General features: G+C 31.5%; 2 protein-coding genes and 1 long non-coding RNA gene across 3 annotated transcripts; 2 read left to right on the forward strand and 1 right to left on the reverse strand.

Moving 5' to 3' along the window:
* Positions 1-3,899: 3,899 nt before the first annotated feature.
* LOC128293357 (uncharacterized) lies at positions 3,900-5,693 on the forward strand. Its single transcript, XR_008283542.1, has 2 exons — positions 3,900-3,963; positions 5,288-5,693. It is a non-coding gene; the product is annotated as an uncharacterized LOC128293357 (long non-coding RNA).
* Positions 5,694-9,762: 4,069 nt separating this feature from the next.
* Positions 9,763-12,037, forward strand: LOC108450555 (F-box/LRR-repeat protein 3). The gene has a single exon (XM_017748231.2). The coding sequence runs from the start codon at positions 10,069-10,071 to the stop codon at positions 11,785-11,787; it is 1,719 nt and encodes a 572-aa protein (XP_017603720.1). The 5' UTR covers positions 9,763-10,068; the 3' UTR covers positions 11,788-12,037.
* A 1,104-nt stretch (positions 12,038-13,141) lies between these two features.
* LOC108451519 (ethylene-responsive transcription factor ERF084) lies at positions 13,142-14,245 on the reverse strand. Its single transcript, XM_017749201.2, has one exon. It carries the CDS (start codon positions 14,237-14,239, stop codon positions 13,370-13,372), a length of 870 nt encoding a protein of 289 aa, XP_017604690.1. The 5' UTR covers positions 14,240-14,245; the 3' UTR covers positions 13,142-13,369.
* Positions 14,246-18,615: the final 4,370 nt, after the last annotated feature.

Consider the following 18,615-nt stretch of genomic DNA (forward strand, 5'->3'; position numbering starts at 1 on the left):
ACTCATGATAGTGTGATATCTTTCAGCCCTAACAAAACTGTTGGTTAAGACAAGAATGAGTTCCAACCGAGCAAATCTTGATAAAGATAATAGTAAAGTTGAGATTATTGAATCATGCTTATGATATGCTGAAAATTGGGAAAGGTATGAAAAGAAATTCATGATTTTTACATGACCTAGTATTCATTATATGATACTCTTGAATTAAAGAATGTGAAATAGTGGAGCAAAACACAGTTAAGTTGTGAAAAACGCTTTTATGCATGCTAGTATTCATACGATGTTAAATGTCCAACTTGATTGGCCAAGTGTTTATGAAAAGAAAGAAATTTGCTTGAAGTGACAGAATGTATGTATGAATGCTTTTATTGCATGATTAATAATCAGTATATATATGAGGTTGACATTTATGTCTAGATTAAGAAGTCAAGATGCAGTAATGTTATGCTTTATAATCTCAGTTAGAGAATCATAAATGTCACAATAACATGAAAGTTGTAATGAAAGATCAAATTGGGTGGAACGCAGGGAATGAGTACGATCGTTCACTAATGAATTGACAGAAAAGACCATGGTTGGACCATGGCAATACATGAGATTTGTGTGCCAGTGTAAGACCATGTATGGGACATGGCATCGGCATTGAGACGAGGGCTAGTGTAAGACATGTTTGGGACATGCATCAGCCACAGTATGAGAGCCAGCGTAAGACATGTCTGGGACATGCATCGGCCTCGAGATGTTAGCTAGTGTCAGACATGTCTAGGACATGCGTCGGCTACGAGATGTGCTAGTGTAAGACATGTCTGGAACATGCGTCAGCACGGTTACATGTGTCAGTGTAAGACCTGTCTGGGACAGGGCATCGACATAGATGGATGAGGGCTAGTACAAGACCATAGTTGAACTATGGCATTAAGCAAACGATGTACTCAAAACCGTAAGACGTTCTCCAATTTGATAAATATTGGAAAGTGATTAAGACTAAATGTGGAAACTTGATAAGACATTAAGGGTAATTTGAGAAAAAAGAAATGAAAGTTTGAGTTATGATAAATTCACTTATGTTTAGCTAATATTCGCATGAAATAAAGTTGCATGTATTACTGAGATAAGTGAAAATGTGTTTATAACAAGTTGGAAACTTGAAATGTTTGAATCAATATGCGTAAAGCTATGTTGTTGTTGAATATGTATTTGCTTGAGAGTCAAAAGTTTAGAGGCTTTACAATCTTCCCTCTTACCAGAATAGAGTTATACATGAGATTCTCGAGAGATATGTTGCATAAGCTTGCAAAAGTGAAACTGAAGAGTACAATAATGGAATAGTATGAGATTAGCGAAAACAGAATTAGTTAGAGGAATAACATCAGACTCACACAGATGTCTGAGTATAACGGATTCAATTAAACAAAAGTGATGGCTATCTTTCTCTTCTGAGTATTCTATGTTTTCCTCAATTCTGGGGAATATGTATGGTTATCCCTTTCGAATGGAAATTCTATCATACGAGGATGCTAGTGACTGTGATATTAGATGAAAAGCTCTATTGGTCCAGTTAGTTATGATTGACATTTTCCACATCTCTTCAGATTTCTATTCTGATATATTGGAATGAAGTTGATAGTAAAAAAAAAAAAATCTATGTGAGATTATTCTGATGTTCTATTGATTATGGTTTATATATGTGAGAATTATATTATCTCTGTTACGAGAAATTCTAGAGCGTATAGACAGTAGTTTCCTTCTGGTTTTCTCTGAGGGATTTTCCGGATCATCTTTATTATTTTCTTTTGGATTATATTCTTGAATTTCTAATATAGTCTTTATATCTTGGAATTTCTTATATGGGCTTTTTTCTCGTTCTTGTTTCGAGAATTATCAAGCTTGGCTTATCTTTACGAGTAATCTTTGACTTGCGATATTAGAATCTGTTATGATTAAGCTTCTGGCTCGACCATAGAAGTGTGGGAATTTCAGTGTCGAGATTTCTTTAAAATTCCTGGGGTAAAGAATGGTTATTTTGCAAAAGTAAATCTGAGTTATATGTATTTAAGTTTATTCTCTGGTTCGAGAATACTGTTACGTGTTATTTGGTAAGTAGTCGTATAGTCAGAAATGATGGGGTTTTATTCTTGAAAGTATGTTATGGAAACATATTAGTTGGATTTCTCTTGTTCGAGAGATGTTATAAGTATAGTTATCCTGATTAATAAAGAGACCACATCTATGAAGTTGGAATAATTTGATTCATGTTAGCAAAGTTTCTAAATAGTTGATGATCAGAGTATAAAAATGTGGCTATAAGTGGTAAATTAAACAAGTAAAGCATGATTCGACTTTTAATTTGGAATTTCAGGGAGGATTTGATTTCTGGTTTCTATTACTATTAATTCAGAGTAAGATTTCAGTACTGAGAAACTCTGGGTATACAGAGAATTGAGTACAGAGTTCACAGTAGTATCTTGTCTATTCATTCAAAGGATGTCGAATTGTCTATAGGGTAAAGCCGAATATCAAATGTATTCGAGATTATTATTGTCAGTGATGACAGTGGGAAGAAAATGAGAAAGGACTGTTATGAATTTCGTATCGGGATGTCTCTCATTCCTAGGAAAAAGGAGGGATGCAAGTTGAATTGTGATAGATCGATGATGGAAGTCCGCATGATTATTTTAGTATGTACAGATATATTATTCAACAGATGTGACTAAGTTGTATGTTTCTGAGTTTATAGTTCCAAGAATGTCAGTCTCCAGTGTTTCAAATTGAGCTCCGAGGTTTATACCTCAACTATGGAAAAGCTATAGGAAATCTTGAGTATGAGCTTCTGCTGAGTTGTTTTGTAAGTTGTGAGAAAAAGATATAAGTGACTCGTGAAAGTAGAGAACAACTTTTTCTGGTAAGATTTTCGGGACGAAAATCCGTAAAGGGGAAAAGAAATGTAACAGCCCGATTTTGGGCTTAGTCGGAACAGTAGTTTTGGGACCACTATTTCGAGGCCAGAGAAAATTATTTTAGTATTATTTTGTGTTATAATATAATTTTATAAGTGCATGTAAATTTTGGTAAGTTAATTTTAGCGATTTCTAGTCAAATTTCAAAAAAGGACTAAATCGCGTAAAAGGTAAAAGTTGTGTGTTAATGCCTAAATGTGTTAATAGAATAGAGAACTAAAATTGGAGGCATTTAAAGGGCAATTAGACCCTTTTTAAGTGTGTGGCCGGCCAAGCGGAGACCAATTGGTCAAAAGGCCAAAATTTGTGGCTTTTATGTGTTTTAATTAACTAATTAGTAATAAAATAAAGAAAAGAAAATATCATCTTTTCTTCATCTTCTCTCCACCGAAAAATGGCAGCAAAGAAAGGGTTTAGAAGCTGGAAACTTTCAGCAAAGAAACTCCCTTTATAGTAAGTGATTTTAATGTCTTTGCTTGATGATTTTTACATTTTTGAAACCCCTAAAGCATGAGCTTTCATAAAGGGGATTATTTTGCAAAATGATGAAGAGTCTAGGGTTTTATCATGAGAGTAAATGTGTTGTTTTCTGTGTTTTTATGGAAGATTATGAGTCCTAGTTGTCTAATAAACAACTTTTGTGAAAGAAATTGCATGAAAATACCTTAAAAAGGGCTAAATTGCTAAGTTGTAAAATGAGTTGTAAATGTGTAAAATAGTTGAAATTATGAGTTGCTATAGTTATGAAAATGGTTCATCTAGACTCAAGGAGTAAAGAAATGTGATAAAAATTAATTTACGAGCATTAGGGAAAAAGTGCAAATATACAAAAGTTTAGGGGTCAAAATGAAAATTTGTAAAAATATGATTTTTAGACCCATATGAATATTGTGACTGATTGTTAGGCTAAATTGATGTTATAGATGATGAAAATTGAGATTTGGACCTAGAACAGAAAGAAATCAATTTATGGACGAGTATGTCTTTTCACCTTTGTGGTATCGAGGTAAGTTCGTATGTAAACAATACCATGCTATACATGTATTTAAATGTTATCATTACATGAATTGTACAGATATTAATGTGTATGTGATTAATAGAAATATGATAAGACAAAGCCTTAATAGGCAAGGAAAAATCCCGTTTGAACCTTAGGAATAAATTAGGATACGAGTGACATTATGAGTCTAGATGACTAGCTCGATAGTGAGCATTGAAATGTCATGAGATATGAGATAGCTTTAGCTACAATTGAGGCACTTATGTGCAAAGGCTTTTCCGAGTATCCAATTAGTATTCCAAGTGTTCAACGGGCAATCCAAGGAAAGAGTTGATGATGGTCCCAATGAGGTAAGTCATTGGTAAGTATGCACTCGAGTTATGTTACGAGTTGTGCAAGTATGTATACTAAGCCTATGAGAATGCCTTGATATGTGATGATCTATGATGTATAATATGTGTTCTTACCATGATGGATAAAATGGTGTTGTATTAATATTATGAACAATGACCATGAATAAGTAACTTAGCCTTGACAGATTTGAGTTACTGCAGTAGTGTAACTTTGAAAATACACTAAAAATAGTTGAAAATGAATTAGAGGTAGAATAAAATATGGGATTAAAGCTTAATGAGTCTATTTTCACATGAAAGAAATAGAGGAAGAAAAAGAATTCTATATTGTGTGATATTTAAATTCTCGTGAAACAGGGTCTGAATGAATTCGAGATCCTTTGTTCTGATTTTATAAATTCACCATAAATTGTAAAAAAATTATTAAGAGTCATACCTTACATGCATGGATTCCTTATTTAGTCTATATTTAAGGGAAACAAACGGCATGATCATTGGAATTATGTACAGGGATAAATTTGGTTCGTAGTGCATAGGGGTCAGAGTAGTCATACCCTGAAACAGGGGAAATTTTAACTAATAAACTGTACTAAATGGCTTGACCAAAAATTCTAGAAAACAATTAGTAAGTAGACTATGAGATAATTGAACTTTAGTACAGAAGGGTTGAAACTGTCAGATAGTGAATCAGGAGCAAACTTGAGAAATAAACTGTACTAATTGGCTAAGTCAAAAATTCTGAAAATTTTATGGAAGAAAGATAAATGAGTCTAGTTTCAGGGAAAATTAACGTAACTTAATTTGGAGTTTTGTAGCTCCAGATATAAATAATTTAGTGACTTCTGCTCAAGAAGACAGCTTGTAGTGAACTTGAGAATATGTTGTAAACATTGATAAAACAAGTTAATGAGTTGCTTATTGTTTTCATATGAACTTACTAAGCGAAAGCTTACCGTCTTCTTTCCCATGTTTTCTAGAGTTTCCAGGTTAGCTCGGGTTGGAGGCCGTCAGAGATATTATCACACTGTCGAGTTAACACTATCGGCGTAAGTAAACTCAAGTGATTCTAGTCTATGGCATGTATAGGGTTTTAATGTGAGTATGTAATATTATGATTTAGCCAAAGGCATTGGCTTGTTATTAAGGTAGTATTGTAATATTATGATTTAGCCAAAGGCATTGGCTTGTTATTAAGGTAGTATTAGTCATGTAAACTGGCCTATGTCGGCTAATATCGTTATGGGCCCATATGATTATTCTTATGCATGTATGTTATTATCTCTTGTGATGTGGCTTACAACATGTATGCTTAGAGATTGAATTGAGATTCATTGATGAGCTAATAACTAATGTAGGATTAAGTTATTGGTAAATAATTAATAATGCTTTATGAATGGTTTGTGGATATGATTATGCATGCTTTGTGATGGACATGAGGTTTGATGACATGTTGATAGCTATAGCATTAATATGGTAAAGATGAAAGAAAAACTTATTGTAATGGTTGCATGTGAAATTTCCATGGTCATGTCATGTTAGGAAGGTTTAAGTGCCTAATTTTGTCATGTTGTATGCTATTGTATAAGTATGCGTGCATGTGTTGTGAGTGTGACAAAATGGCTTGGAAAATAGCCTTGTATTTGTCCAGGTTTTTGGACATGGGTTCGGGACACGGGCGTGTGCTCTATACCTACACGAGCGTGTGGAGCCTTGATGCAAGAGATTTCCTAAGTTTTTCATGAGTTCTCGGTTGAGTCCCGAACCACCCCAAATGCATGTATTGGGCCTCGTAAGCTCGCATAAGGGACAAATTACATGTGAAAAGAAATTTTTTTAATTATTTGAGATTTCATGGCCTTGTTTAGTATGGAAGTGTTAGTAAAAGTCAGGTAGCACCTCGAACTGCGTCCCGACGTAGGATGCGGGCGAGGGGTGTTACATAGTATCATTAGAATAGTATCATTATAAATAAATTGTCAATTACTAACAAGTTAAAATTTATCACATGTTAACTAGCGGATATACGTATGGTTGGTGACTAACCGATGCCAAGAATGGCATCCGATAAAGAGCCCATGATTGCAACAATATAAGGCATCCGCCCATGTCTACAGCATTAGGCTTTGTCGTCCGACAAAGCTCACGAGACAACATAGCCAGAACTGCGAAACCCCAACTATAGTAGCGAACACTACACAGATCAGCTAACAGAGGAAAATACTGGATATGAACCTTGTTGTTGTTCGAATTGGGCATCAATACACCCCATATGATATGCATAATGTACGCTCGAGCTACGCACACCAACTCTTCTTCGGTGGCATTATCTGATAAATGCTGAAAATTGGCTTTTAGCTATGTAAATTTCAACTCCGAAAAAGTAGACTCAGCATCGCCGGGCGAGGCTACTAGTAGGCTATAACAAAGTGCAGTCGGCTCAGCTATCGCACTTACACCCATGACGGCATCCCCGTCGATTGGGAGCCCAAACTGTAATGCAACATCCTCCAGAATGACTGTGCACTCCGCACACGGCAAATGAAAAGTGTGGGTCTCCGGTCGCCAACGCTTGACTAATGCAAATATTAAATCGTACCGCAAATCAAACGTCCGAGTCAATGCTGTTGACCCGAATCTAGCTAGCTCTAAGTAGGGCATCAGTCGTGCATCCGGGGAATATCCTACACCATTCACCCGGCCCCTGACAGTGTTAAATTACAAAAAATAGTTATAATAACATAATTTATTTTCTTAAATTACGTAGATCTTTTTTTAATGGAACCCTTGCTTAACAAATAACAATATATTACCGTATTATTAATTGTGTCACATATGTGAGAAAGTTCCGTATTGATCAATGAAGCCATTGGGATGCCTGCAATTCAAAATAAATTTCGGTTATTAATTTTAATGTTTGATAGATTTTAAATATTTATTAGAATAACTTATAAAAAAATAGCAAACAATTTTTTCGACAACATATTTTTTTCTATATTACATTAAAAATTAAATATATCAAACTTAAATACAAATATTATTATTTTAAAATGATAATAAGTAAAATATTTTCAGATATTATTTTTATATTATTTTAGCAAAAATGTTTCAAATGTATTATGTAAGTATTTTTTTATATTAATTTAATAAATAACCTCGATTTTGGCACTTTTTTCGTATTTTTTCATATCTTATTTTTAAAATATATTATTTTCAGTATTTTATTTCTTTATATCATTTTAGTACATAATGTTTCAAATGTATTATTTAAGTTTTTTATATTTTTTAATAAATAACCCTGATTTTAGCACTTTATTTGTATTTTTTCAGATCTTATTTTTTAAAATATATTATTTTCGTATTTTATTTCTTTATATTATTTTAGTACATAATATTTTAAATATATTATTTAAGTATTTTTATATTTTTTAATAAATAACCCTGATTTTAGCACTTTATTCGTATTTTTTTCAGATATTATTTTTTAAAATATATTATTTTTGTATTTTATTTTTTATATTATTTTAGCAAAAATATTTTAAATGTATTATGTAAGTGTTTTTTATATTAATTTAATAAATAACCCTGATTTTGACACTTTTTTCGTCTTTTTATTTTCGTAACTTATTTTTAAAATATATTATTTTCGTATTTTATTTCTTCATATTATTTTAGTGCGTAATGTTTCAAATATATTATTTAAGTATTTTTTATATTTTTCAATAAATAACCCTGATTTTAGCACTTTATTCGTATTTTTTCAGATATTATTTTTTAAAATATATTATTTTCGTATTTTATTTTTATATTATTTTAGCAAAAATGTTTCAAATGTATTACTTAAGTGTTTCTTTATATTAATTTAATAAATAACCCTGATTTTGACACTTTCTTCGTAATTTTTATTTTCGTATCTTATTTTTTAAAATATATTATTTTCAGTATTTTATTTCTTTATATTATTTTAGTCCATAATATTTCAAATGTATTATTTAAGTGTTTTTATATTTTTAATAAATAACCCTGATTTTAGCACTTTATTCATATTTTTTTGTATATTATTTTTAAAATATATTATTTTCGTATTTTATTTTAGCATAAAATCTTTCAAATGTATTATTTAAGTTTTTTATATTAATTTAATAAATAACCCGACTTTGGCACCTTGTTCATATTTTTTATTTTCAAATTTTATTTTTAAAATATACTATTTTCATATTTTATTTTTATATTATTTTAACAAAAACTCACAAGCACCACTTTTCCCAAAAAGTTATTTTCAGATTTTATTTCTTCTCGTATTTTATTTTTTCATTAATATATTTTTAATATTTTATTTTTATACTATTTTTGTAAAAAGTTTAAAACCCCATCACATAAAAAATAAAAAATAAAAATAATCAGAATATAATAAGTCAAATAAATTTAAAAATCTTTTAAGCAATCTAAAACACACTTAACAAATAAATTACATAAAATAATAAAAATAAAACATTCTTTACACATAAATGCTTATTACTTCAATGAAAATATAAAATAAATACTAACATACCTTAATATCTCTTCTTAACCAAATAAAACCTTGCAAAGAAATAAAAATAAAAATTATATCTGATTTAAATCTAAATCAATCTGTTATAATTACTAAAACAAATAACTTAAACTAATATTAATTACGAATTTTATAAAAAAAAAATTACCTTTTTTTTTCTTCTTTTTCCTTCCCTCTTCTTCTTCTCCTTCTCTTTTTCTTTTTCTTTTTTCTTCTGTCAACTGCCGGCCTCCTCCTCCTCCCCTTCTTTTTCTTTCTTCTTCTTCTCTTCTTTCCTTCTTCTCCTTCTTTTCTTTTTCTCCTCCTTCTTTGTTCTCGAAAATGAAGCTCAAACAACAAAACAAAACCCCTCTACATGAGGGGTCAAATCGGCTGAAAAGCACTTGGCACCGGTGCCGCCTCTACCGGAGGCAACACTGGTGCCACCTCTAGCACCAACATGACCCATTTTTTATTTTTATTTTTTCGTTTTCAGTGTTTTTTTTCTTTTTCAATTTTTTTTTATTGTTATGGCCACGTCGTCGGTGGTGCCGCCTGTCAGAGTGGCGTGACTACCTTGACCATATCATTTTCGTAATTAATTTTTAGGTATATTATTTTAGAATTTTTAATATTTTTATATTTTTAGTAAAAACCCACCTTTCCTGCTATTAATTTTAAAAATAATTTAAATTGAATTCTAGCTTTTGAAGAATTAACAAAATTTTAATCACTGTTTCCTTTGACTCCTACTATTTAAGAGACATTCATTTTTTTATTAAACGAAATAGAATTTTAAATTAAAAAAAAAGTGGTTATTATTTGTTATTGATATCTTAATAACTAAAGTAAAAATTTTGTTGATTTAATAACTCTGCTTTATAATAATTAAGAAGAAGAAGAAGATAGGTGAATGGAGCCTAGATTATGTTGTACCTTACAAATTTAAAAAGAAAAAAGAAAGAAAGAAATGGTTTGGATCTCATTTTGTTTAAGTTTAAGTGGGCATAAAGTAATGGACCGTTATGGTGAATGGAGCGTAGACATGGGCAATAAAGTTAAAATTCAAAGTGATTTATTCATAAAATTTTGAAAATATTTTGTTGATAATATTTATGGATTTTTGATTTATCTATAGTAAAAGTACTGTATCTATATATATATTTATGTAGAATTTGAGATCAATTTGTGGCTGGCCTCGCATTCAGTTTCTTCCCCACTAAATCGAGAATGGAATTACCGGAAGAATGCTGGGAATCAATATTCAGTTTCTTAGAACACCATCGCTACTTCGAGCCTCTTTCTTTAGTCTGCAAAAGATTTCTTTCCATCACCAATCATCTCCGTCGCAGTCTCACCATCACCGACCCTACCCTTGAATCCCTCCCTCATCTCCTCCTCCGCTTTCCCAATCTCACCACCATCGCTTTTCGTGATTTCCACGGCAATCTCGATTCCGTTCTTTCCCTCATTTCTCAGTCTGGGTTGCCCTTGACCTCCCTCGACGTGTCCTGCCACAAGTGTTTCCCTTTACTGGGTTTGAAATGCTTGGCTTCCAAAATTAGGATTTTGACGGAATTGAATTGCTCCAACATTGGGTCTTTGAAAGACTCTGATTTGATTGAGATCGGGAATTGTTTTCCTTCTCTTGAAGTGGTTGACATTAGCTACCCTGACCATGGATGTGGGTTTTCCCCTAATGGGTCATTGGATTCCAAGAGCTTTTCGGGTTTGGTTACCGATTATGGGATCCTCGGTTTGGCCTCGTCGCTCAGGAGACTGCGCAAGATTGATCTTTCCGGTAATACCTTTATAACCGATCAAGCTCTTGTTAGTTTATCCTCCAATTGTATGTTTTTGACTGAAATTGGGATTCGTGATTGCGATTTCATTACCCAGAACGGGATTGCTTTGGCTATTCGTAAAACTGGTAATTTGAAGTCGATTTTCATGAACGGAATTGGAATTCCTTCTATAGATGTATGTTTTCTGGGTTCCTTTTCCTATGCCAGAAGCTTATGCGAGCTTGATCTCTCCAATTCGTTTATATCCGATGAATTGTTGTGTTTAGTAGCTGAGGCAAACCTTCCGTTGAACAAACTTGTTCTCTCTCGTTGCTTTTGCTTCACATTTGATGGGATTTATTTTCTCTTGTCCAAGTACCAGTCCCTTGCATACTTGGATCTTGAAGGAGCAAATTTTCTTAATGACGAGTCCATAATAGAATTAGCCAAGTTTTTTGGTAATTTAACCTTTATAAACCTTAGTCTATGCTCTAAGCTTACCAATTCAACCTTGTTCAATCTTATGGGAAACTGTCCATTGCTAACAATTATCAATATGGAGAGAACAAACCTAGGGGTGGAAGCATTTCCAGCTGAAATCGTGGTGAATCCTCGAGTCAAGTCGTTACATTTGGGTTGGAATAACAATTTGAATGATGAATGCATGAAAATGGCTTCCTATGTTTGCCCCAATCTAGAAGTACTCGACGTTACCTATTGCTCGGGTATTACGGAAGAGGGCATCTTGGAAGTTTTGAAGAGTTGTGTGCAGATTAGGTGTTTAGAGATCAGTAGATGCCAGGGGGTTAATAATCTTGAATTGGACTTTGAACTTCCTAAACTAGAGGTTTTGCAGGCAGAGGGGTTGGCAATTAACGATGAGGGATTGGCTTCAATCGGGAAGCGATGTGGTCGCCTATCCCGTCTGAATCTGGAAGGTTGCTTGAATGTGACTGCCAGAGGAGTTGAAGGCGTGATTGTGAACTGCAAAGCATTGAAAGAGATGAACTTGAGATGGTGTAACAATGTGAGTGTAGACATTGTAGCTTGGATGGTGCTTTCAAGGCCATCTTTGAGGAAGATTACCCTGCCATGTGGTTCTGTTCCTACTGCAAACCAGAGGAATTTTTTCCTGCGTCATGGATGTTTAGTTTGTCAAGGCTAGCAGCTTTTCGACACACTCCGTTTAAGTTCAGATTTGTGCACAGTTAACATGAAACAATGTGATGACTAGAATTGCATCTCATATGAACTAGTCATTTTCTATTTCCCTGTACTTTCTACTGCTTGCAACTTAACCTAATTGTTTGATACTTTGCATATAAAATATGTTGCTATGATACGTATGTTATAATATATTCTTTCCTTTCAGACACTGTTTCATTTTATTTGTTTGATTGTTAGTTTGTATATAATATACTCCAAATTCTCCACCTCATCTGATTGCCAACACTTTCCACTCCCCACAACTATCCTTATATCCAGAAATATTTTATTACTGATTGTAATTTAACCATTATTAACACTCGATCCTAATGATACAATAGCTAAATCTCTCATTAACTCATGGAAATTGAGCTGGCTATAGATGGATGAAACCAGCTGTGAAAGCAAAGATATATAATATCCTGAAAATCTCTCTCTCAAGTTTCACCCGCGGCTTTTCAGGTCGATTTGAAAGGAAATATAGTCCCTTTTTCCCGTATGCTTATGTAAGCTACTGCTAATTAACAATGATGATACCGATCTTTTCATTCTTTCAGTCTAAACTAGGTTTATAGTCTGGCTAATAGGTTTAGTGAATCTGAATTAATCCTTTTACAATTGAATTTGATTTTTATTTAGTTAATCGTTTTATACTTTTCATTATATATATTTAATTCAATTAAGCAAAACTAATTATTTATTTTAATGTATTATATTTCAGAAATTATAATTACCACAGTTAAGTCAAAATTACATTTTAATTGTTATTATATTCTTCATGTCCGGTTATCATTTTTTAGGAACCTCATATGAGTTATTATCAATTAAATGAACACGAGAGCGAGTTAGTAGAAGTGTTTTTTTTCTTTTGTAATAATTGCACACAGATCATTACAAGGCAAAGACATGAAGACGAGATTAATAGAGTTTCCTGGTTGAAGGTTTTGAGAGCAGCAGATGATTCGCTTAAAATGTGTATTGTTCACTAAAACACTGTAACATCGAATTTGCTTTAAAAAGGTACTACTACTACGCCAACAAACAGAGAATTATTCTTGGGAGTTTAAACATACACAACCAGAACTCCAAGTAGAAGATTCATGTCATCATGCAATAATAAACCATTACCACTCATCTTCGTTTCGAGGACATTCCACTGGTTTTGCTTCAAGCGTACCGTCACTTTCACTTTCACTTCCAGTTCAACACAAAAGAAAAACCCACCCCGAGCACCAAAAAACCATTAAGATGAATCTTTCATAGCAGAAAAGATAACGACTATATTGTCAGATTCTTTCTATATCTTCATATATATATATATATATATCTTCCTAGATTTCAACTTACAACCCTGAAAAAGCCCAGATAGGTACTTTGCTTCAATGCACCATGCAAAAGGAAAACAAAAAAAAGTATCCTGGCACGCACCATCATTAGTTTCGGTTACAAGTCTTGAGAAAGAAACAAAGGATTAAAGTAAAATTTAAGAAACTGCTAATAGGGAGGAGCTGGCATTGGCCGTCATATTAAACCAGCATTCTTTACTTATTTGACGTAGTAGCTTTGCTAGCAGTAGGTACCAAGCCCAACTTCCCTTTCCCTTCATTGCCACCAAAACTATCAGAACTGAAGAGCTGGTCCACGGAGGTCACCACTGCGCATTTCCTCACTGTTTTAGCTTTACCTTTAACCTTCTTCGCCTCTGAAGATGAAGACGAGGTGGAGGGTGATGCCAGAGCTGGCAAAAACGATGGAATTTCGAAGTTGGTCTTGGCTTTCGACCCCCTCAGCCGCCTCGCCGCCGCATCATACGCACGTGCAGCCTCCTCTGCCGTGTCGAAAGTGCCTAGCCAGTGCCTGCACCGTCCCACACGGTCGCGTATCTCCGCCGACCATCTTCCCCACGGCCTCTTCCTCACACCCCTGTAGCTTTTCTGCACTGAAACACTACTACCGAGCTCTCTCTTGTTCGCCCCGAAACGTTGCGACACCGAAATGAAACCTGGCCTATCGCCATCGCTGCTACGGTTGGTTGAAGGGGGGTTTGTCTTGTTACCGAAGAGAACGTGCTGGCCAACCACAACGGCTATCCCATCGAGAACTGGCGGCATTTCTGGACCGGATTCGATCGTGGTTTCAACTGCATTTTCACGATTCTTATCAAAGCCATCAAGTGACAAAACACCAGCGAATTCAGTGCAAAATGGTGGATAGTTTCGCTTGTAAAAATAGGTCGGGGCTATCATTGAGGAACAAGAAGGGATTTGTGAGGAACCCGCGGGGCGATTGCATGGCCAAGACGCTTCAGACGTCTTTGGCGTATCGAAGAACGGAACAGCTTGCAAAGAACGGAAATCTACCATGGCGGGGCTTTGCATTGTAAGAGGTGGAGTAACTGAGCAGACAGACATGTAGAGTTCGATAAGTGTGCGTAACATTAACTACATTTATAGAGGGGAAACAAATTATTATTTAATTAAATTAAAAGAAATTATCTAACCCATTACGTAAATTAAAATCATTTTAATTAAGGGTTTAATAAGATTTGATTTTGGGTTTGGAGATATTGCTGTCAACGTCATTGTCGATGAGACCGTAATCCGTAATATTTACGTTGCCATATCTCTTGCTTGATTACCTATTTTGTTCTTCTATTTCGTTGTAATTTACAACAAATGTATGCTGGAACACCTCTTTTCGTAGAGGACAAAAACGTAACACGACAATCATGAAAATTAAAGTAAGCTTATTTAAGGATATCATTATAAAAAAAAAAAAAAAACAAACTAGAAGTGTGACTCAAGTTGATTTGATGGAAGGGGAATTAAGAGGTTTAAAAGGTCAAAAATAACCCTAAGCCCTAATTGGATCTCTAATTTCTGCTCGGGGAGTAAATAGAAGAGGGTCATGATTGTGAATGAGGTAAAAGCTGATGGGCAATCCAGAATTTGGGGAGAAATTATGGAGTGTAATAGGGTATTTAATGTGCGTAATCCCTAGGGTACTTGATGGGTTAATAGCCGTTGGATTGCTTGGCGTCAGCTTGGCATCAAAAGATTAGATTGTTTGACGCTTTGGCTCGAGATATGTGTCGATGATGCTTTTCATCATACTGCTGTAAATTTTATTTGTTTTACTGTATATTCTTGATTGAAATTAAAAGAATTACAAGTTAAAACTATAGTAAGTATTATTTCAGATAGTAAAATTAGGGAAGAAATAAAAATAAAAGGGACATTTATCACTATTTTATTTATAATTTTTTTTAGAGAGTGTACATGACAACGATTCTATATTCTATAGCTTATTAGATGTAGTAATATAAATGCAGTTATTATAGATTTATAATTTTGAGTCGATTTTGTTGATGGTGTTTGGTGGAATCTTGTAACCCAAAACAAGTTCTAATCTATTTGAGTGTATAATTTTGTACATGCAATTCAATATTTAAATGAACGAAAAAGTATATACTTTTTTATCAACACCAAAATTCTAAACAATTCTTACTTATAAAATTTAAAAAGCAAGTAGCGGATATCTTAACCGATGTTTTTATTATTATTTAGGATATATTTGATTAAGTGGAAAAGTGGAGCGGTAAGTGAAATTTAAGTATGTTTAGTAGAAAAATAAATGAGAAAGAAACAAAATAGAAAATGTGATTTTTTTATCTTAATAAATAAAAATTATTCCTTCTAAAAGATATGCATGTTAATTTAAATCTATATATTTTTAAATGTTTTATTTTCTTTCATTCCATCTTTAGCTTCTCCCAATTAATGAATAGAAAAAATTATTTTTATTTTCATTTCTTTTATCTCTCCTACCAAGCATAATCATTATGATTTCTTATAATTTTCTATTCTTTCAATTTTTATCTTTTCAATTTTTTTCTATTCTATCGAGTAAAGCTTTTGATTATCATTTTAATTTTATCCATTTGAATTAAATCCATTAATAATTATATGATCCATTAAAATAGATTAAACTGGTTGGCGTTTACTTAATACAATTTTCTACTGAATTTTATATGTATGATATTTTATTTACTTTTCATGTATTTATAATATAAATACATATATATAACTCAATCCATTACATTCATCACACAAAAAAATCCATGGATGAACTTAACTGATAAGTCAAAATTTATGTAGATAGATTTTATTATTTAATTGTTATTTGATAAATTAAGATTTTAATAATATTTTGAAAAATTAAATATTAAAAATTATTTTAAAAATTAAGTATGGAATATAATTAAATAGTTTGATAAATGTAATTTTTAAAAAAATTAAAAGTAAAGCACATAGTGTTAAAATAAATACAATAAAACAAAACAAAAAGAATTAAAAAATCAACATTAAGCTATAAAAACTCTCATATATTCATCATTTTCCATATTTTTACTAAAAATTATGTTCTTTCTTTTATAAATTATCAATCTACTTAAAAATCCAACTATTAAAAATCGTTTTATTTGATTTAATAATATTTAAATTTTAAATCTAATGATCCAACTTTTTTCAAATAAAATGATGGAACTTGCCGACTAACAACAGAAAAATCTCTATATTAAATGAATAATAAAAATTTTGATATACTCAATTACAAAAATATAGTAATCAATATTATATAGAAAGAATTATGTTTGGGTTGCCGTGCCATGTTGGCTAAAATAATAAAGTGGATGCATGGTTATTACAGGGAAAGAATTGGGAGTAGGTGAGGTGCAGTGGCATAACCGTGTGGAGACTGTTGAAGAACCGATGTGTAAGTGGGAAAAGGGCATGATTTTGATCAAGAGATGATGATTATTCGGTTCGAGTCAAAATGGCGTATCTTATTATGGACACACGAAAGGTCCACATCATATGGTTCATGTCAATCACACCTTCACTTCTAAAGTTCTAATCTTTTTCCCTTCCTTTTGGGTTTAGTTGGGCCAAAATCTATTGAAATTGACTAATAAAATATTATGGGCCAGTTTTTTATTATTTTTAAAAAGTACTGTGGAAAAGTATTTTTGGTAAGATTTTTAAAAATGTTTTAAAAAATTTAAGTATTTGATATTATTGTTAAAAAGTACTTTTGAAAAGTAAAATATTCATTTTAGACATGATATTATAAAGTAACAAATATATATTTATATAATGTTCAAATTAGTTAATATTATGATATTTTAGTAAAAATATAAAAAATAATTTATTATAACTTATTGTTAATATTTTAATATATAATATTAATTTTAAATATTTCTAAGTAATTAATATTAATTATTTATTAAATTTAATTAGAATATATAAACTATATTTAAATATTTAAATATAATAATTAAATATTTGTAATTAGATATTGACACAATTGTATTATTTTAAAAATATTTTTATTTTTAATTAATGCTTTCAACACATTTGTAAAACTCATATTAAATAACCAAGAAAGAGAACACAAAATAATAGTATCAAACACATTTTAAGTCAAAAAGTAAGGTTAAAAAGGTAAAATAACAGCCAAAAGTGCTTTTTTGCTGAAAAAGCTAAAATTTACTGCTTTTTCATCTCTAAAAAAGTTCATCCTAAAAGTTAAAAAAGTTGCCCTAATGATATGTGTTTTTCATTGCTTTTAAGAGAAAAGTATTTTTTTTAGAAAAAGTTCATCCCAAAAGCAATGGAAAACACACCCTATATCAAAAGTTTTCTGCATCGTGTCCGATTCACATTCTTCAATTTTGTTTAGTTTAAATGTTAAAATTTTAATTTAATATATAAATTTTAATTTGATATAATTACATATTAAATTTTAATTTAATTATATTCATAATTTTTAATTTTTATTTAATTGTATATATTTAAAAATAATTACATTTATTTATGATTTTATTACAAACATATGGTTAATTAAATAATTGTTTAGAAAAATACGATGAATATTTATATTAATATTATGTTAAAAAATCAATGTCAAATTGAAATTTATTAATGACAGTACACAATAAACATTATAATTTAATCTATGTGTAATTTTAAATTTTTAAATATTTTTATGGAGTTGGATTTTTATTATATTAATACTAAAATTAGTTTTTAAAATACCCATCGTCCATAATAATAATTAATTTCCTCATGACGGATAAACCGCAAGCCAAATGCATATACAGAAATGAGAATTCTCGCAAACCATAAATGAGATAATTTTTCCTTTGGAAAAAAAAAAAAATCGGTTCTAATAACATATTTGCATGTTCCAAGTCCCAAAATGCATCTCGATATTCCTCATTGACCAAAAGGAAAAAAAAATCTCGATATCAATTATCAAATACTTTGACAGCAAAAAGACAAAAGCAAATCGAAGCAGCTATGTTGTTTCGAGAAAAACATACATTTTTTAAATCCAAATTCGAAGATACAAGATCACAAACTATGTTGAAATCAGACATTAACATGCATGATTAAATTAATAATAAAACAATTTTGTTCTGTGTGCGTGTGTGTTATTAACTTATTTTATTATTCCAATTTGAAGCATAATCATGGAATAGTGGATCAATGCTTGCTACTTTTCTTCCTAGTCAAGCTTTAATACGTTGGAATTTGGATTTTATATTTGCGAAATACTTCTTTGGTAAATGTAAAAAATCGAAGTAATTGTTTCTTTAAAAAATCTTAAAAGGAGTTTATGCTCCAAGATTTGTCACTCATCTTCATGTAAAAAATCTAAACATAACCTTAATCAAGAAAATAAAGAAATTGTCATGCATTTAGCATGGTTTTTGCAGTATTAGTTT

This window comes from Gossypium arboreum, chromosome 5 (genome assembly GCF_025698485.1).
Source record: "Gossypium arboreum isolate Shixiya-1 chromosome 5, ASM2569848v2, whole genome shotgun sequence".
Classification (NCBI taxonomy): Eukaryota; Viridiplantae; Streptophyta; class Magnoliopsida; order Malvales; family Malvaceae; genus Gossypium; species Gossypium arboreum.